A 22,472-nucleotide genomic window follows, 5' to 3' on the forward strand; every position below is an offset into this window, starting at 1 on the left:
ATTTTTATTCGTATCTATATATCGCATCAATCGTTGAAATCATACTTGAGTCTCTTTTCATATATTATCATTAATATATATAATATATATATTTATCGATAACCCTATTGTTTGGTTACACGATGTATGTACGAATGAAATATGACATGTATGGGGTAAAATAGCTATTAAAAAACGTTCTGACAATAATAATATAATAATCATCATAGTAATATTAATAATTAATATAATAATCTTCAATGCTTCGTACCTGTTATTATATATTTGTACAATATGTATGATATCATCGCGGCGGTAACGAGAGAATTATTATTAATACTATTACTATTTACATATGTATCTGTTTTTTTTTTTTAATGTTTTTATTAGTTGTGGAAATAGATAATAATCACATTAATGCCCAAGGTTTACAGAGAAAAATACCCCGAAGGCTCCGAGGATTTAATGTCGGCAATCTGTACACCAGAGGCTTGAATTTTGTAAGGCATTGTCAATCTTCAGTCGTTAATTTACGTAGCTGCGTATTTTATTCATGCGTGTGAGTGCATTCTCACGTTTTTTTTCCGTCAAATTTCGTCAACTTAAAAAATTACAATGTTAATATTTCATAAAGTTGGTCGTTTCGGATCGTCTGTACCGTGCACTGGAAACTAATCAAACTACGCAATCTACCATCAGAAATGTATACCAAGTTACGAGGACGTATACACAATATTGAAAGAAGTTTTTTTTCATCCCATTTTTAACATAACCACTTGTACGAGGTTCAACGTGCCTCGGTAACCCTGTAATTTAACTAAAACGGTCAGCTGATTATATCTATCGGGCGCCATATTGCTCAGCTCACGCACATAAGTTGGATCTAAATGCAGTAAAATTTATAAATTAAAGTGACTCCTCGTTTTCTATCTTCTTGAACTTTTTTCACAGACATATCCATCTTATGAATAATAGATTTTTATTACTACAATGACCATTACGAAATTTTAAAAATTCCCTAACCACGCGCAAGTTTTTTACACACACAGAGGCACGTACACACACACATACACAATTAATTATCGTGAAAACCGCATACTTTCCTTCTAATTTTTCTCTTCAACCATTACAACTTCAAATACGAAGTATAGGTATAAAATTGTTTTTCTAGAACAACATATTACGCAGTACTGAACAATACTTGTTATAATAACAACAACAACGATGGTCGTTATTGGCGTATAATTATAATTATCATTACTATATGTATACAAATACAACCATGTTTTGCCGAACAGTCCTCAGAGCCTCCGAAAATAAAACTATATATTCACGTACCTATAGATACTCTACAGATCAATTTACAGAGTTTATGTAAGGCTTGTTATATGCATATTTATATGTATTTATATTAGGAGTATCCATACGCTTGTGGATCATTTTCTAAAATTGGCGTTATTACAGTTAAAAATGGACAAAGTATTCGCTGAGCAAAAAGTATTCTTATTATTATTACTACTTTTTGTCTCTTAATGGAATAAACAATCTTTCAATTGTTATAAGAACAAAAACAATTGAATGATTATTAAATATATGCGAATAATTTACGAAGATCATTTTCTATCTTGCTGCCGCAATAATTTTCGACGATTACTTGTAGAGCATATTTAATTACATTAATATTGAAAGGAAAATTTATCACGGCTGATACGGATTTCATTCGTTCGTAAAGATCCAACGGGCATTTAGTACTTCGAATTTTGCGTATTTCGTATAATATCCCATTTTAGTAGCAAAAATTCATTGAATATAATTACTGTAACACAATTTGCAGCTGCATCCTTGTATGATTTTGCAGACCGAGATTACAAAGGTTACGGCTGAATTTCGACAATTTTTTCTTGTTTTTCCGTATCGTGATGTCATAATATATTTCTCCCGTTCGTAGCTGCTAACTCTGACCACGATGCGTGACTAGCAATGTTGCCTTCAAATAATTTGATCACCTACATACATGGACATAAATTTAAATTGAGTTTTTCGTTCATCTTTTTGTAACAAAGCTTACCTATCTGGAATGATTATAATTAATTGAAACTCGATAATCATGTAGAATTAATATGAAACTGTTCAACTTGTGCCGCGAAGGTTATCGACTAAAATTAATCAATCGAAACTGCCAACACGGATGACGCGTACTTTTCGTATTAAAAATGCTACACATAATTCAAACGGTACATGATAATATTAAAACGTTACATAATTCAAATAGTGTATCAATATTATTAATCTATTTCCAATGTAATTATTAATATTCGATAAGGCCACTAGTGGGTGATATAAATACAATATAAATATTATATCTAAACACAGACTCGATGTGCAATACGCTGTCAATTCTAATCAATGTTCGACTGAACATAGTAGGTGCAGTAGCCCTGGAAATAAGAAAGTTTTTCAAATTGAATAAGCTTACGTCCGTGGTCATGGTTAAAAAATAAAACTTTCAAGCGCCTGTACATCTGTAATAACTTGTCAAATTTGAGGACTGATTATACAAATAGCGTCAAAATTGCATACTTTCGTTCTTCTCTGTACAAGATCTGACATAGAATTGACGATGCGTTACATTGATAATCTGTGATACATAACAATTTATGAATCAATAGGAAGAAGTATTCTATCCATCGACCTATTGCCTAACTTATGTGTTACATATAGTTAAATATCATTGAAATATTTTACTTTGGTAAATTAGGAAATAGGTCTTTTCTCCGAAACAGTCTGCGAAATAGGGGAAATATCTACAGTTTCCCTTCTATATAACATTCAACTCGTACATTTTTTGTATAGAAATACATTATAAATAAGAAATGAAACCTGTGTGTATGCGTGTGTATGCGTGTGTATCGAATAGTAGGTCGTATGCAATAATATAATATAATATAATAGAATAGAATATAATATATGTATATGTAATATGTATACTTTAAATTTGTAATCAGAAATAGCTTCGAAAGAGCATAATTATGAGATCTTTTGTAATTATTTCCAAAAACCGTACACAAATATGTCCTATTATTATAACTATTATTACTAGTAACCAATTAAATGACAATGATTAGACGAATCGATATAATTATAAGATATCCGTACGACGATAATTAAAATACAAAAAACCCCAGACTTATATTCACTGTCTTTTTCTTTTTAAATATTAAATCAGTTTTTCAGACTTTCTCGTATATAATATACCTTCGCTTATCTTCCTATTATTACTATAATTATTTTTGTTATTATTAAATCCGATTTTCAACGGCATTGTCCAAGCCAAGCTCACAGGTCGGACCAACACCCGACTTAGATCGTGTGTTACAAAGTAGATTCATGTATCACTGTAGGTTCCGGTTCACCGTTTTCATCGTGAATCACAGCTGGAAGAAGGGGAGTCAGTGCGATCGATGACGTCTTCCTTACCGGCTTCGGCGAGGCCTGAAATGCAGAACCAATCGTTGTATTATAACAAATATGAAACTCATTATAAAGGAACTTTAATGAACGAATTGGAAAATTCCGTTCAAAGAAGTAATAATACCGTACAGAAAAATATTGAGATACGTAGACGGAATATTTTACCTACCCATTCTCTCCTTGGCGGCGCTTCGTCGTCAGAGTAATGATCAGTTTCTCCATTCTCAGTTTCGGTAGCGACGTTGCGTTTTTTGGGTTGAAGAGTTGCGTAGTTGCGACAACCTCTGTTGAAATTGTTCAAATTCTTTTCCTCGACGATTTTATCCTGGCACAAAACCTCTTGAGATTTGCTCTGTTTGTTGTTGCCAACACTGGCGGTATTTTTATTACTAAAATGAAAAGGCGGCATTCTGGAGACCCAATGGTCAAGCCCAGACCCAGCTGAGCTAGTCGAAGCTGCGGACGAGTTGCCGGCGGAATTATTGGTGAGTCCGCGCCTCTGATAGAACAGCATGTAAGCCGCGTTGGTTATCAAATTCGTGTCGGTGACAGCCTCGACTCTGGTATCGTCGAAGCAGTACCACTGAGTGTCGTAGGGATTCCGACAAAACGCCGTGTAATGACCGCCCTGAAGATCCTGGCCGTGGTGATTGCATATGGCGTAGAGATCGTAGACGTTCTCGTCATACTTTGGCAGGTTCTGCCTGGGTCTGGGCTTCTTCCAGGGTGACCATCCAAGTCCCCCGAGCATCGTCAGGTTCGTATGCGTCTGCATGTTGTTGTGAGCGAGATGCGGCGTCATGTCGAAACCGTAAAGCGGAAAGTCAACTAGCGTCGTGAGCTTCGAGGTCGACCTCTGCTTCGACTGCTGCTTGAACCTCTTCAAGTGTATGACTAATATGTCGGGCAGGGACCAAAGTCCCAGCTTCTTGACCACTTCCTGTTTTCTGTTACAGTAAGGACAGTGCCAAGCGTCTTCCGCCCCCAGGATCTCGGCTTTGGTGTAGAGGTCGAAGCACTCCTCAAGCGTCACCGCTCCACCCTGCTCCGAGTTCGTCTTCAGCTGTTTAACGCTGGCGTGTTCCTCGATTTGATCGGAATCGTCCTGGATGATGTTCCCCTTGGTAGCCTCGTCCCATTCGAGTATCAGCTTAACGTGCTGAGGTCCGGAGTCGTCCGCGCAGAGAGCTAACGCCTGCTCGATTTGTTCGGTGTAAAGAGGATGCTCGACGCAGGGATCTATGCATGGATGCTCGTCCTGGACGGGGGTTGCGGCCGGATCGGCCACCCTGATGTTAAACAGACCCGGACTTTGGCTCGACGTGAGAACGTCGTCGGTCAACGTCGTGTGCATTTCCTTGAGCAGTAGTTTCTGCAAGTCTTCGTAAGAGGTTTCCCTCGAAACCTGCATCGTGTACGGACTACCGAATCGTTCCCTCAAATCCCCTTTCACCAGGACGTTTATCCATACGAGTAAAATGTACGCCTGCTCCGCCGGCTCCTTGAGCTGCGGTAATTCTATGCAGTACAACGGATCGTTCTCCGTTATCACAGAAAGTGGCTGACAGTCGGAGAATGTTCTGAAAATGATTATTTTTTTTTTTGCGTTAGCAAATCAGATCGGCATATAGTTAATTATATATTCAAAATCATCGAAGAACAATCTCAGTCAACTTTTCGAGGCTAAGGAAATGAAGGAGAAAAGATACAAAGAAAGGTGTGATGAAAAGATGCGTTAGATATTCATAATCATTACAACGTAATTGGGCTCTAAATGTTGGCGGTTTGTCTTATTATTCAGTTGAATTGCGATAAAGGATCCTGCGGTCAGACAACCGGACGCGCATTGCAGTGCAACGGGTTGCCCAGCGTAAGGCGGTCGAGTCGATTTTATCACTCCGTGTAACGGACTCTCACCTGTGAAATCCTTCGTCGTGAACTTCGGTGAGCAGCATATGATCCTCACTTATTCCGGTGTCGCTGGCCAGGATTTCGCGAAGTTCCTTGACGTTACCTGCCTGATTTACGCTGACGCCGATCTTGACTTGACGAGGTTGCTGCGACGTGTAAAGAACGTTTATGAAGAGGCTTATCTGTCGGTGATTCTGCGGTACGGGTACCGAGACGCACAGAAACGGATCGAAGGTGTTCGACTGCCGATGACATCGCGGACACGTCAGACTCGACCGGAACTGGGCTTGAAACACGGCGTGGACGAAGGAGTTGTTGCATCTCACGTGATTCGCGAGCGTTTCCGCCGCCACAATGTCGTCCGGTCTTCCAAAAGAATTCTGAAAATTAATCAAAAAGATAAAAGAATTAAAATTTGTCCGCATATTGTGCGTATCATCTATCCGATAAAATATAGTTTCTGTTTAATTAAAAACCGGGCGTATCATCGACTGATAAAATAGATATGTGTCATACATATTTTGCATTCAATTTAAGAAATTTAGCTCGCCGTACAAAATTGTATAACAATCTGAACATATTGCAGGTAGGCATTTACAAAACCCGATATGGGAAATATTGCAGCTAGCATCAACTGCACATTTCAACCCACATTCTGCAATGTGGTTTATATAATAACATCGTTATCTGGAAACTTGTTTTATATAATATACATATATTATTGTAGTCTCATGTTTCGGCAAATGCTGTTGCGTTGTGAATTATTACGTAATTACAGATCTGCGTATACTATACCTAAGCAGACTTACGTTTGTGAATATGATATTTGACATTCATGGCTTATACACCGCGCATGAATATATACCATCTTTATGCTAATCTTGTGATACATACTCCGTGTCTAGATTCGAATTGGGGGATATTTTTTCTGTTTAAAAAGAGGAAATCGGTGTTGCATGGTAAAATTGGCTTGACGTATTTATATATTCGATTTCCAGTTCCGGAAGCTTAGTTTTTAGTCTTAAACGAAGCCTCGTGAAACCGGAAATCGGTAGTCAAATTCTAAAAAATCATTCACCCGGTTTGAATTTTTCAAACACTCTAACCGAAATATCTCGAAAACTATACAAGTTGGGAAAAGTTGTATTTGGTTTAATTTTGTAGATAATCGAATTAAATTGTCTACAAAAAAAAAAAGTCGAGAAATTATTTTTATCAGCTTAAAACACGGAGGAGATTACAATTTACGAGCATCTTCATTCGTTTATTCAATGCACTCAGCTTTAAACGTTCGTATCGAATACAAGATGAACATTTAGGTGTATAGTAGTCTCAACCTTATTTATACAAAATTTGATTATCTGCAAAATGAAGCCGAAAACAGCTTTCCAACGTGTATAGTTTTCTGTGGTTAGAGTGTCAGAAAAATTCAAACCGTATGAATCACCTTTTAGAATTTCACTTACCGAGTCCCGGTTTCACGAGGCTTCTTTTGAGGCTAAAAATTAAATTGTCGAAGGGTACGCATGAAGAAAAAAAGTTTAAAAAAAAAAAAAAAAAAAAAAAAAAACCGGCCCAGTATACTATACATATAACGAAATGAAAATGCAGTTATACATCACAAAATTCACCGTACGTTAACATACAAACATTGACGATCAATGACAGCGCACTTAATAATTGGCACGCGATTCTATGTGCTGCACCGCCGAAGCTCGATCGTGCCCAGACTTGATCATGAAGTGAAATCGTCCTGTAGTCGTGGTTTTCACTCGCTCTCAAGCATACCCTACAAAATGTAACACAAATGCCGCTGCTGTTTCTGGCGCTGACCAAGCAACCAAGCGAGCAAGTCGTGCAGCTCTAATGGCGAAGCGGTGCATGTATGTAGTCCAAGGATCTCGAAAGATAAGAGGCGCGCAGCCAGGGAATAAAAAATGCATCATCAAGTAATAGTAGACGCTGCAGCCAAGAAAGCCGGGAATCGAGTGCACAAATATACCGCTGCTCTTTCGATTATAGCTGCGGTGCACTGATGGACATACGCCTCTGTGTGAGTGTGTGTGTTTGTTCTACCGCGATCGCCGTACTGTAGTAAAAAGCGGTCTACATTTACGGAAAGAAGTGATCTTAAGACAATATTGATTCCGTTCTGTTATACGTAAACCTCAATCAGTGACGTTGCGGAAGGCCTCGACCGCAAGACAATTAATTTTTCTTGTTCAATACAATGTCGCGTGACATCCGTTGAAATGAAAAAGTTATACTACAATCTGAACATTACGACGTCACGCAAATGCAACTGGCTATATTTTTGTTAATAAAACATTGAAATAAAAAAAGTAAAAATACGTGTCAATTATTTTCCGTTATTCTGTCTGGCGGATTTAATGGAATTATTCAGAATTTCTCATTCAACGACCCAATTTTACATTCAATAAATAATGATATGTAAATTCGTGCATAATCTCGTTCGAATTAAGAAAGGATTTATGTAATTATGATTATCGATTTGCTAAATTACGATTTCAGGATTATCCTTGATCCAATTACCGACGCATCAAGCCGCGTTTGCGTGATGATAGAGCCGAGTTGGAAGTAAATTTCGTCGCAATCTTCAACGGCCGGCACAAAGTTCCCCCATAGTTTAAACAGTAGGTCTAGGTATAATCCGCCGATTATAATAATAGATGCGCCCATCATCACCCCGAGTCTGCGTCAGCTGTCTGATAAGTTTTACAAGTTACAACGGCACGTGTTTGGCGTCACCGCGCGATGGATGTTAAAACGTTTTGCGGTCCGCAGAGTAGTTAGTCATAGAGTTAGTTATACGTACATGTATATACATACCGTACCGTCCGACTTACACATATCGCCAATGTATGCACATCATATGCATACGCACACAAATATATATATATTTACACAAATATACACATACTAACTGGTTAAAACGAGTTGCTCTATATATAGAACGGCGTGTAATAAGCCCTGCACGATGAGTCGATATGTTATTATTATTACGTACCGCAGGATGAGAGAGATTTTGTCAATTATGTAAATTTCAACGATAGCTCGTTGTTGTGTTGCTATCATTATTATTGTTATTAAATGCCAGGCGACGGGTAAAACCCAGAGATATACCTGATTCACATATTACACCTATCGATCAGATGCAGCGGATCCACTGCACGTTGTTTTTATCGCATCGCGAAATAATCACGGCGCCACGTATCCAGCCGATCGACAAACGCAGTCCGTTTATTATACCTGATATCTTCGTCTCAGGCAATTCAGCTGTAAAACGCAGAGGTGTGTTAATCGTATATACCATATACGTATATACGCATATATCATATGTATGGAATGATAAATAAGAGATAGACGTGCGATATACCGTATCATCTGATTACACGTTATAATCAACGTTCGAGTCGTCTTGGTATGTACTTTTCTGCACCACGAAGGAAAGAAAGAGAAAGAAATGGTCGCGACAGAAACGCGATTTAACGCCGTTGCAAGTACTTTAATATCTTGTTATGCGGTTTTGCTCGACAGAGCTGACCATCTGCGACGTTGTTACATAGCTGTGCAGATATATACCGGAAGGATTATACCAACTCCAAGATTACCGAACTTACATTATACTCGTTATAATTCGCAGTCGTTAATTCATACAATACCTCGTTACGTATCAATTATACACAAGCGATTGTTTCGACGATTAAAATATTCGATGCGTACCCAATTTTTTTTAATCTTTCATGTCACTGAAACTTGTGACTTAAAAATTCGTTAAAAATTAATCGATATTTCAATTAACTTCAAATCTATCGTGTATACGTAAAGAAATTATATTTCTACTTTTTCAAACATTCATATCATCGATGAATATAAACTAATGTCGAATTCACACTCGCGTAAGAAAATCTTCGCTCTGTATTAATAATTTTTGCACTCGTCGCGAAATAATAATAATAATAATAATAATAATAATAATAATAATAGTTATTATTTAACGTTCGTGCAACTGTACTCCGAATAACATTGACAACTTCTCGCGAGAAAGCGCGCAGTGCCTGACACAGACAGCCTGTCTGCCTCTGAACGCACGTTACATACCGTATAGCTATATATTGATCCGTGTTAAAACGTAGTGAAACGCGTAGTGGTTCAATAAACTCAAAATACTGCCTGACCAGTGGTAAGGGAGAGAGACCGAAGTTTTCTATAGTCATTCTTCAGTAAATTACACTATATATAATACAGCCGGAAGTTTACGAATCCGTCGAATCACGGTGTTCATTGCTTTTTCCGTCTTTTGCCTATTCTTCTTCTTTAACTACATTATTCTGCTACTATTCGACGAGTGTTTGGTTCTATTTTGGGAGGGGAAAAATTTCTCAATTTGCATGATAATATTAGATCACACATAAAACATTGCTGTTTTTTTTTTGCTTCTTTTTTTTTGCGTTACGTACAAAATCCGAGTGTTACGTTTGACGAAAATATTACCTCATATGTTGCAATTATTGCACGTTAATAATATAAATATATATACATACATAGAAATTTCGTAGAAAAATTGTGAAAGAAATTAAATAATTCTCGCACGGCTCATTCCGCGATTTTTAATTGATATAGAATGCATATGTGAAACATGTCGAGTGAAAGAAAAACACGATGTCAAGAAAAGACTAATGATTTGCTCCCGGGCACACAAATATGATTTAGGTTCCATATCTCCTGGAAAACGATTAATAAAGTTATGATTCGAGTTAGAGAATTTATCACATCCGGTTATATACAGTGAATTATATTGTATACAACCGTGATCCGAAAATAGTTTTCGTTTAGGTAATTATATATATACACCGTATATGTATACGGGGACCCTGTGTCGCAGGGACAGGGTGCGACCCTTTATAGGTGCGTTATATACATAACGAGTACAAAAGCGAAAACGGAAGTGCGGCGGTAGAGGCGTGGCGTAAATTGAAGAAGGAAGTAAGAAAAAAACAAATAAATAAAGAAAACGAGCCTCACAGGCGCCGGAAATGCATCGGAAGTAAACTAAAATTAGCCATTGGGCGCTGTGACTAACATAAATCAGCTATGCATCATGCGTTTAACTATGATACATCGAATAACAATTTTTCCATATCTTCCCAACTTTCAAAATCGATCAACCGACCAAGTACTTAATTTTCTATGATAAAAACTATCATCTACCACGGATTTTTCCTAAGGCGTGCAGCGACTACCGAAATAAAGGGACAACTCAAGGCACGACGAAAAAAAAAAAAAAATACGACGCGGAGACGAAGATGATGATAATGCTCGATAAACGGAGGAGCGAGCACTCAGTCGGATAGTCGTAGTCGTAGCTAATTGTCTCGATTGAATAAAACTCGGATTCAAAGGTCCTGACCCCAAAAAATCAGCCGAGTCAGTGTACACATGACATTAGTCATTGGAATACCGTCCGGCAAATGTATACATGATAATAATATGTGTATTATACATGCCGTGGGAGCTGCAGTGTTGAGTCATCGAGTATAACGAGGATTTGGAAAATCAAACTCTCGATTATAAATGGAGTTACGTAAGTTTGGAAATTTCAAAAATTCATCCATTTATTCATTTAGAAATATTATGTAATAGTACATGATGTCAATAATATTTTCCCAGAGCTTCAAGTTAATTAGAGTAAAAGCCTGAGAAAGAACCTTTGGAAATTCCTCTACATTAGGCTCGATCAGCCGGGAGCATCGCAGGTACGTATATCGTTATTTTCTCAAAACTGTATTTTTGTAATCGGTGGACAGGATTTCTCAGCAACTAACGTACCGTGGTTATTGAAATTTTGCAGACTTTTTCTAAATAGAGTTAACTATAGTACTTGGACGAAGGTTTGTTTTTTCTTTTTTTTTTTATTCGATCACGATTTAATTTACAAGGCAACGCATGTTGTAGATGTTTACCGAAAATTGTAGTTTATTTGCGTACAATTCTGCTCAAAATTTAAATAAATTTTTTTTTGAAATTCCTCGTCAAAGTATAAGCTATAATAGAAAATATTTGGTTTTTGTTTAACCTTCGAAACCCATGTAACCCCTTAATTAAAGCCAGAGGAGGCACGGTAGTTCCTCTCACCAGCTGCGGCGATAGACAATAATTGCCTCCGAGAATTGTTTCAGCCGTAAGTAAAGCTGATGCACGGCCCTAACCATAAGCCGCTGTGCAGAGAGGGTAAAATTGAATTACCGCAACCCCCAGAAGACTTAAGAGTTGCGATCCGATTTTCCTTAGCTTATACGTTGTACGTATACGTAACGTACGTACGTATTATTTTCCTTCATCGGTAAACTTACAGCCACGCAAGTTCACTGTACCTAAGAGTTTCACTTGGTAAATTCTCCACACTATTTCTCATTCATTCAATTATCACGCATTACACGCTGCAGACTCATTAATTAATGTTGTTACACCTAAAAATAGATAGCCAAATTACCACCATAGTCGGACAACCGTTTTAAATTCTGTTGTTAAATACCGTGTAACGTTTAGAAATAACGTATCTACGTACACGATGTACAATCCATTTACGGCAACGAATCATCCATAATATTATACAAAGAAATCCATTAGTGGAAGTTCCATACTCATAAATCGCTGCTGTACAGGTACAGCATCACATAATTAAACCGGAAATACTATCGCGGGCAGGTGGAACCTGTACCGGTAGAAAACTCGTTCAACTCAGTCAAAGGTATGCAGTATGTGCTATAATATTTTGTCGTATACATACACGTGTGTGCATATGCACGAAGGCTGACCTCTCCTCACGCAGGCATAAAGACACACCAATGTGCATTATGTGCGGAATTTAATTCTTGGTCAATGTCACTCGGGTCCATCATACACGAGGGGAGGCGTTGAATGACGTCATCATTACGTGGACGAAATGAGGTATTATCGCATGCATGCACGCATGCGTGTATGTGGATACGTACGTATATTCATGCACGACGCGCCCGCAGGTCTTGACAAGCGATAAACTGCCGGTGCACGAACCGCGTCACTGATTAGCTAATTCAGTGCCTCCGCACCTGCATCGCGCCGATGCGACCACCGGAATTCCGCGACGTATTAGCCGCGTGCTAAACTGCCACAGCCTGCAAGCAAAATGTGCCGCGACTTGCGAGAGAATACAGCTATCATTATACCATACGAAACGGTGTTACGGTATGTAATATTATTACAGAAAATTGTTGGAAATAATAATGTTTAATTACGTTTTGTTATTGTTATATACTGTAATGTATTCATTGTGCATAATAAACGTTTTTCACACTAATTGCAAGGTGTGCAGGAATATTCGAAACAACGTTTGGTCCTCTAATATCCCGTTTCTACGTGCATCTGTGTTTTCTTCCATGTTTCGCGTTTTTATAACTTCGTTAGTCTCGCTCGTTGCGAAAAATCTGCACAGGCAAGCAGCAGCAGCGGTGAGATCTGAATTTCCTATCCTGTCTTTGGGACTGTACCAGTAACGGTAGTTACGGTCGTTACGTACACAGGTTTTGGTCTAATTGAAACGACTTTCAATTTTTTTGTTCTCTCTCTCTCTTCTCCTCTCTTCTGATATATATTTTTTCACCGATAAAACGTTGCTGTTGCGTGACTGTCGTGTTGCAAAATAAATTATGTAAAACACGAGACTGTACATCAAGTTACAACAACCGTACACAGCTGTTGGCTACAATTATGCATGTAGTAACGACGTACAACGCAAGCCCCTATAATCTTGCCTGATTCGTTTAAACGCGACAACGAAATCGATCTCTGTAAGGCGTGACTTCTAGATCGTATTCGAAGCTCTATAACCAAAGCTACGACTTTGCTTCGATCCTTGTTGCTTATCGCACCAATGTGTACATAGAAGTGTGTGTGTGATCCGTGTGTACATTGCACACACATTGTACACGTATTAAAGCTACCTTGGCACGGTTGATCAGTCCCGCATCAACACCCTGAGCACCTCCACTGTCACGCGAGACCATAACCTCGAACGAGTTACGAACTCGACATAATATATATTATATATAATACATATATCTATCTATCTATCTATTTATCCATCTATCGGCGGTGTTCAATTCTTTCAGGGACGGAACCAGTACGGAAAAGCCCACAGAAACCGTAGCTGGTTCTGGAGAGACTCCACACCGCATAACGGAACGCGCATGCGCGAATTATAATAACGATTACAATTGTACCCTTGCGTACGAATAAACAACGCGATTATCACCGACCAATAATAACCGAGAGGATCAAACGACAAGGCGGCGTGTTTGCAGACTTGCAAGTCCTGTTTCCGATTGCGGTGTCTGTATATTTAAGGTTAGGATTACGTTAGGTTATGTTGTGTTGGCGAGCTAAGCCGCCGCCGGCCGTTCCTCTTCGCCGGAATAACTATACCTACATAATAATACGAGCGTGGGTAGGGTACGGGGCTTGTTTTCGTTTACTATACATCAGCACGACCTTCGCACCGGCGGAGCAGCACAGAAGCAAGCATGGTCACGGAGTCATAACACGTAACAATCCTCCGCCACCGACTACACAATACGCCCGCCGGCTGGAACGATGATTCACGACGACGTCGTTCGTGGATTTTGCATATTTAATTATGAGGACAACGGGTGATAAACTGATGCAGAAATCAGCGACGAGACACAATTAGAAGAGAAAAAACAACGAGCGGCACGGCGGCTTGTGTTCCCTGCAAAAAAAATCTGCGGAAGGTCTACCAAACGTCCAAGGTGGATTGCCGACGATGATCCATGACCAAAGTTCCTTTGCGCGAACGCTGTGCGACCGATAGTTTTCGAATTAGAGATCGCGCAAGCTTTCCACCAATCGGAGAACGGCGGGGGCGTGGCCCGAGTCACGTGGAAGCCCGGCGATTGGCGGATCTTCAACGTTCCATAACTCGAAAACTATCGGTCCCTCGAAGTTTCTGCAAAGGGCGATTAGCCTTGTATTTTCATAAGGAATCTACCCTGCAAGTTTCGTTTCTCCAGAAAGGGATCGCGCGCCCCATGTTATATATCGACCTTCTTATTTACGTGTACTTATTTATTTATTACAACGACCGCGTGTCAAGTGGGGCACGTCACGCTAGCCAGCGAATATTTCGTCCTCCACCCGACGTTTTTACGTATCTACAATGTATACACAATATACATACCTACTTGTTACCGTACAAACCGGCGCATTCAAGTTTCTCTTTTGCTACAAGCGTATTTCTGGAAATTCGGTTTCGATCCAGCGCATATGCGCGTATGCATAAAGAACGCGAACCAGAACATGAGACAAGAAACCGACGAACCGGACTTTTCGGTGAATTCGAAGGCCGGATTCGACGAGTCATTCTCGGTCTATTTACGCACCGCTTGGATATGCAAAGCGCATATCGGGTGTTCATTTATTAATTATCTTTATTTACCTTACAAGTGGTCGTGTATACCTAAAAAGTGGAGTTTTTTTTTTTTTAATCCTCATTTTACCGACAGAGTTTCACAGACATCGCGTTAAACATTGCGCAGTCATGTATGAAAAAAAGATGTACACGTTGTACATCGTGCGGCAAATTTGTTGTTAAATTGTAAGAAGGAGGAATAAAAAATAAAAATAAAAAATTTACGGGTAACAAGAAAAGAACCAAGAATAGAGAAACAATGAAAATTCTTCAGCTCTGGTAATTGGAAAGTCCTACCACTTTTGAGAAATTTCATTATTATGGATATGTGCTCCTGTGTGTATTTATAACCTTACGTACCGTTTTGAAACGACACCTCGTTCAGACACAACGATACGAGTATTCCCTGTGCATACATTCAAGCCTCCTGCGTTCATACAACCTAACGAACAAATATGGGGAAAAATATGATAAATATATCCGCAAATACGCGGCCCGCTTCAGGTCTTACATTCTTATCGCAAAAAGTGCAACCTCAGCGTGGTTATTCTTACGCATATTTCAAGCTCAAGATACACACGTACACGCCTACGCGCAAGTATAACGTAAGAGACAGTGACAGCGTCGCCACTCTGAATGACTTTAAATGGTAAAGAAATATGTTTGAAAAAATCTACCATACGGCTTCTTGCTTGCTTAAGCCACAAAGGAGAAAGAGCGAGAGAAGAAAACTCCTTTGGTTCACGAGACTGTGCAATAAGAATAGGTACACGAAGCGCGATAATTCATGACGTGACGGTATCGTATTTACTTATCGTGATCCTCTTCTTCTTCTTCTTCTTCTTTCTCTTTCTTTTCTCCTTTTGTATTTTTTATATCTCTTTACCAATCTTTCATCACTCAAAGAAGTTTACAAGCACTGCCAGCCGTCGCGGTTGTCGCAGACATAATGCGCACACTTAGGCATACCACGCATTGTATTATATACGTACTCATACTTAATTCAATGGATGGTTACGATGACATCACCGTAACGACACTTTTTTCGATTTATTATTTCTCTGCAGTCTCGTGCGTAGAAATGAAACACGATTTTAATACAATATCGTTCGAATAATATTTGGTAATTTTTCTTCTGTTACTGCTTTTACACCATACTGACGATGATTGCAGCTATCGCAACGACGATTGTCGGCCAATCGCGCATTTTCTTTTCCCCGCGTTATTATTCGTTCACCGTATATCATTAGTAAATATTAGTTGACCCGTCCCTCTCCGTCGTTTCCAACGAACGTTACGAAATAAGCTGCGATTTAGTGAAAGTGATCGAGCGATTCTCAAAGCGCGATGAATGTAATCTTCAAGTTGTAAGGATAATCTCAAGAGTTTTCTTCCCGCTGCTTCAACAACAAATTTTACCTGTAGTAAATTCGATTCTTCGTTCTATTTTTCCTCTCCGCTTTCATTCGCTGACACTAGTGAAACGATAAGCTATGCTATGCGTGTGAATTGTGATTGGAGAAAATAAAGGCGAGTTGGTTATTTCAACAATATTACACGTACGGTATAGATATAGAGATCGCGCTTGGTGACTAATCTCATGTTTTATTCTTTTACCTCGCGGCGAGAAAAATTACAACAACACGAAATACCATAACCTTATATATACGTGAAAAATTGCAACAATGTATTTAAAAATAATCGTTACGTTCAAAGTCATGTAAATACCTCCGTATAACGAAAAGGAATCAACAACGTTACGTGGCTCAAGATCAAATAAGACAAACGTGTTAAAAATTGCCGACCAACGATATTTGAGTATAGTATGAAAGTAACTGAAAAAAAAAATTCAGAAATTGCGTAATTTTCACCATAATTAGTGTATAGATAGCGACTATAAACAAACGAGAAAGTGTATAACGTAAAAAGAGTGAGTGACGGTAGGTAGGTAGCAGTACTAGCGGCATGAGAAGTGAATGAACTCTACACCCGCTGCTGTATTCGAGAAGTCGCAGAGTCAGTCAGTCAGTAAGTCAGTCAGTCATTCAGAAAGTTCATCACGGAGATAAGTTATATATATAGAATAAACCGATGTAATCACTTTTAATTAAACGAGCTATACATAACGACATATTATACTATATAGCTGTAATTTATCGAGCAGCAGCTGGACACGGAGATATTCAATCGCATTTTTCTCCTCATGCGCAGCTCATCGTTAATAAATTCATTGATCGCGATAATAATAAGAATCGTGAGTGAGATGAAATACGTGTTGGACATATGGCCGAACGCGACATTTTGTGTACACAGACTGGTTAACATGGGTAATTTTTATTGAGAAACAAAAAAATTCAGTCTTCGAGTTATATCTGAATCCGTTACAGCAAATACGTCCCTGTCTCTCAGTTTATCTATAATGCAACAGAGAAAAAAATAACAAAATGTGCGCTCACTAAAAGATTAGATAAGCTGCGGCCGAACAAACTTTAGCTACCGCCTCGACTGATATATATAATACTAGCATTAAACTAGCTGTATATGCGTAGACTATATTTGTCGAGGAAGCTTGCACAAACTCGGTATTCGTGCCGTTCGCATTTGTCGGAAACTACAATGACGAACCCGAGTAAACAATCAGGGAAAATTCACGACGAAAGCTTTGTAAGAATCGGAGAGTATTAGGATTCCAATATTTTTTCACACTGCTGATCAAACAGAGCAAAATTAGGTACGCACTAGGGTGTTCGTTATTTTACTAGTTTTCGTGTTTTTTCAACGCAATCCTAAAAACATGTTCAGATTAGAGAAAAAAAAAAATAACCTGTGAATATAAAATTATTTGGCTAATATTAAACCGCGTCGAGAGGCGATTCAAATTTTGAATCAAAAATACATTGAAACTTTCGATGTTTTTCAATTATTTTTTTTTTTTCATACACTAAAATGGACTGAACGAATTAATTTGATGCTTTAGAACAATCTTTATATTTCTGACTAAATATAGGAACAAAATAATTTGGAAAGAGTGCAGGTATTTCGTAGATAACGACACTCAATTGAACAGTCAAAATTATGGTTTCGTTAAATGTAAGAAAGTTTTGAGATTTTATCTATTTTTTTTTTTTTTTTACATGTTACGTTGGAAGTATAAATATTGTTTTCAAGCATCAAAATAATTTTTTAAATCGATTTTAATTTATCGAGAAAAAAACGCAACTAACTGTAAAAATGGGTACGTTTTAGGGTGAAATTAACTGCTTTAGGGTGCGTATAGAGAAAATTATCAGTTTCAGAGTGCTTATGGGAGAAGAAGAAAAAATTGGATACTTTAACAATAAGATAGAGCACCCACTGTGTTGTCTGTAATATTGTTCCTGCCACTTATCGTCCGTTTGGCAAAATTCTAATCGTGTTTCTTCCTAGCCTTTGGCTTCTGCACGAAGCAGATAACAATACGCGGAGGAGGAGAGGAGCTAGTCGCATCTAATGAGTAATTAAATATAAGTCATCCCCAGAGCACTGTGTAGCCTGCATTGCGGAGAAGCAGAAATGAAAAATATGTCGAGAGTAAGAATGCGAGTAGCGTCAGCAGCCAGCAGCAACGGGAACGACGATGAACGTTGAACCGTTCCGTTCATCGTCAAGAAATGTTAATTGGCAATTCTGTCTCTCATTCAGGAATTCCTTGCTTAAGGAGACGTTTTTATTTGGCCTGTCAGGGTGCAGCTGTACAGCTCCAATTAAAATCCGTCATTCAGCGGGTTCAAATTCAGCACATAAAAATCCTTCTACGAGGGATAGATTTGTATGGAATAATGTTTTTCAAACCGTCATTTACAGCGTGTACAGATTTTAAAGAAAATTATATAGTTTGCGAATTTCGTACTTTTTTCTCTCGCTCGCGGTGGAAAATCGCAACCGCGCCGGTTTAAAACTGACTTTATTGTTACGTACAGCGAGCAAAGACCGCGGACAATGTTTTATTTTCTCCGAACGCGAAATAAATTTAGGTGAAGGCCTGCCTCCAGTCCAACCGACGTCTCCGTCCCGCCTATCCGTCTGCGGCCTTTCGACTCGCATCACATTGTAACAAATGTACTATATATATATATATATATTACTGTCTTCCCAAGGACACCGGGTGTAAGCTGCCGATTTCTGCGTTCTATGTTGTAGGAAATGCGAAAAGGAGAAGATTATGTGCACGCATATGCTATAATTCGGTATCGGAGCCTCTCACGATTACAGCCCGCTCCTCTCCGCATCGTCCAAGAATAGAGGCGATACTTCGTCGTTGCTATTATGCATTTATTCGTTAGTTTCTGCGGTATTTGTTTAATTTCGACAGTCAGAGGATGCGCGGCGTGAAGCCTCGCGACGACGTTTAGCGACGTCGAAGAACCAACCTTTTTTGGAGGGGCAAGGAAGGGGAGGGGGGGAGGATCACTGATTAATTCATACGGCATCATAACCATCGTGAAGAGACTTCGTTCCCGGTTAGGTGCATAGAATTTTTGGTCAAGGACACGGCGAGTAAGCGCTGCGAGAATAGCGTAAGATAATACTACTTGTAGACATGTGCGAATGTTTTTGGAACGATCGCGTTCAACTTGTTACGTTTCATTAGCATTTTTACGCTAATCGAAACTCACAATTATACTCGAGAAGTTATTTTACACGTTAGTTGATAATACGTGACTATTGTGAGGATTGGCGTAATTTTTTCCGTCTTCCTTGTACAAATATACATATTACTCGTTATGTACGATGATGCAAAGGTGTAGTGAATTATACGTAAACGTTAGAGTTTTGCAAGACGCGGTAACAACGACGATAATAAGGAGAAGAGGGAAGCGGGAAACGCGCGAGTGACGGATTTCTGTAATGTTCTAGACGATGACGAGTCCGGCAACATGATGGGGCCCAAATCTGACGAAACACGGATCTATTTATAAACGGCGGAGTATTAAACAGTTTTACATCACACGCTCGTGAAAAAAATATCAAGAAGAATACGATGGATTTGTCTCATCGGAGCATAATAAAGACAAGGAAACGACTGACTAAGCCTCGCATATTGTTTTGACATCAAGTACAAAGTGGCACAATCAACAACGCCTTCTTTCTAACTTCATCGAATCGCGAGATCTTTGTCACAAATTTTCAATACATTAGTCAAAATTTAATTCTATGACGACTGTTTCGGTGATTCAGGTTTGTCCTAAAAAATAAGAAAAAAAAACCGCCCGGGTAACGATTAATGAAAACAGTGGAAACACAACGAGGGAACTAATTATAAACACGTAAAGTGGTTTTTTCCCGAGCCAGGTTCGAATTTCAAGGGCGCTTCGCTCGACGAGGTTCTGTACTACGAATAAGAGGAACGAATACACGCATGCTTGAGAGTATTCTAAACACTAGGAAATGACGAATAATTTGTTTCAGGTTCGTCGACGTGTACGCGTGGAAACTAACGAGACGAATGTTCGACTCCTAAGCGCCTAAACTAATTATTACGTAACATGTAAGCCTGATGTTCAGCTCCAAAGGTGATTCAATATACATGGGATATCTTCTTAAACGTTGCATCGACTGGCGCTTCTTCCTTATTCGCAATACTTGCAATTAGCACTTTCGTAATACTTAGGAAGAGTTAGGCACGTTTCTGGGTGCAAAAAACCTCGTAATATGTTTACGTACGAAAATGGAATATTCGATCAAGTCGTTCCACCGGTTGAGTTGCCAAGTGGCACAGGTAAAAGAAATTTACGAATTTCATCATCGATCGCGGGATGCAATGTCTGAATTTTTGTTAACCGATCGGCGTTTTTGTCACCTCTGGAAATGTGATTGAAGCTAGTAGTAACGTTACTATATGTAACGACGCATGTTCGGTAAAGAGCTATACTTCGCCCCATTAGAATTGTCTGAAATTTAGAACACCATACCGAACCAAACGAACAATCGATATTTTTCAAAAGCCAACTACTTAAAAAAAAAAAAAAAAAATCATTCCAAAATTGCAAGACAACGAATTTCTTCCCGATATTTCGTGACGCTTACGTTACTTACGTCAACATCGTCCCTGGGAAACCTAGGCTAGATATCGAGATTGGTAATAAGACGTGATTAGTAAGAGTCTCTCACCTTGATGATCTTGTACTTCTTTTTTGTCGCCTGATTGAGGTCCTCGTGGACCTTGTCCAGTAACCAAAGCAGGAACTCCTGTGCGTCGTGTTGAAGATTGCCTCTGTACTGGCTCCCGTACTTGTCGACGACGCTCTTGAAGGTGGTGCTCATTTCGGGGTCGTACTGGCAGCTCCATATGGCCTTGAGAAGCAGGGCGAGTTGCTCGGTGATCTCGCCCTTGGTCCCGTACTTCTTCGAATTGAGCTTGTTGCGGCGAGATAGGTCGACCTTGTACTGGTCGAGGACGAAATACTCGGCCAGTATGTCGGTGTGGGACAGGCACTGGAGTACGGCGTTCATGAAGCAGGTGTTGCCGTGGTTCCTCAGCCCGATCACCCCGGGGACGCGGTCCGGCGGAATGTGCGCCGGCCTGGGGGGCGGGACCCTGAGGTCGTGGGCCGAGAGGCTGAGTCCGTCGCAGTTCGAGGGTTTCTGTTGGACCCCAACGCTCGACATGTGCTGGACCATCTTGTTGATGAGCTTCTTCCACGAGGGCCGCCTGAAGATCTTTTTCCCGGGCTGTCGTTCGGCCGTCGCGTAAAAACCACCGCCAGGATGGATCTGTCCCTGGGGGGCGTTCGCGTCCTGCTGCTGCTGCTGTCCGCCGTCCTTGTGCTTCACCCGACGCTTCGACATCTTCGCCGCGTTCTGAAACGGGTTCTTCGGCAGCGTGAAGGTCCGTCGGAACCTGTGACCCTCCGCGCTTCGCGTCCCTCCGTCAGTCGATCCGTCGGACCGAATTGCCGCCGTTGAGTTTGAGACGACTTTAACCTCTTCCACGCCCAGCTCGCTCTCGGACACCGGTTTCATTACTCCGATTACATACAACTCTCGTTCCTGCTTTTACCGCTTTTGGATAACCCTCGCGAGTTTATCAACGCGAGTCCGAAGACATTCTCGAATTGCGACGCGCACCTCTGGATATTCACTCACCGCACCTTCCTCGGAGACATCACATCTCGCGATATACCGATATTATTATATATTCACCGACTCACTACGCCACGACACGCACTCGACATCAGGCTGCTCGCAATCAACTCCGCCTCCTTACTACACGGTACACACTGTCCACGGTGCACAGCGGCCATTTGCAACCTTTTTTACTCACCCGATGCTAGCGCCACACCGCGTCGGTATTTCGCAGCTCGTCGTCACGTGTCGCGTTGTGCTACGCATTATAGGTGTGTGTGTCGTACACGTTCATCGTGGCTCGGAACCTTGGCACGCTCTTGCGGATTTCATAGAAACGGGTCGGTCAACTCTTTCTCACGAATCGAGACGGCGCAGCCAGCCTGTAATACCTACACTTGTGTGTATGCAGCTTTCCTGAGTTACCGACAGTCGGAAAATTCAGCTCACTCGTCGCGGATGGAATCCAAGTAACTCTACGGACCCCGATGATAAAACAATTATCTTCTATGCTTATACA

The 22,472-nt window shown here is 39.9% G+C and overlaps 1 protein-coding gene across 1 annotated transcript; it reads right to left on the minus strand.

Annotated features, from left to right (window-relative positions):
• Positions 1-62: 62 nt before the first annotated feature.
• Positions 63-22,142, minus strand: LOC107223427 (ubiquitin carboxyl-terminal hydrolase 31). Its single transcript, XM_015663106.2, has 4 exons — positions 20,999-22,142; positions 5,368-5,741; positions 3,620-5,030; positions 63-3,471 (listed from the first exon to the last, which is right to left on the minus strand). Exons 1-4 carry the CDS (start codon positions 21,848-21,850, stop codon positions 3,352-3,354), a joined length of 2,757 nt encoding a protein of 918 aa, XP_015518592.2. The 5' UTR covers positions 21,851-22,142; the 3' UTR covers positions 63-3,351.
• Between the last annotated feature and the right edge of the window lie 330 nt (positions 22,143-22,472).

The sequence above is a fragment of the Neodiprion lecontei genome, chromosome 2, assembly GCF_021901455.1.
Source record: "Neodiprion lecontei isolate iyNeoLeco1 chromosome 2, iyNeoLeco1.1, whole genome shotgun sequence".
NCBI lineage: Eukaryota > Metazoa > Arthropoda > Insecta > Hymenoptera > Diprionidae > Neodiprion > Neodiprion lecontei.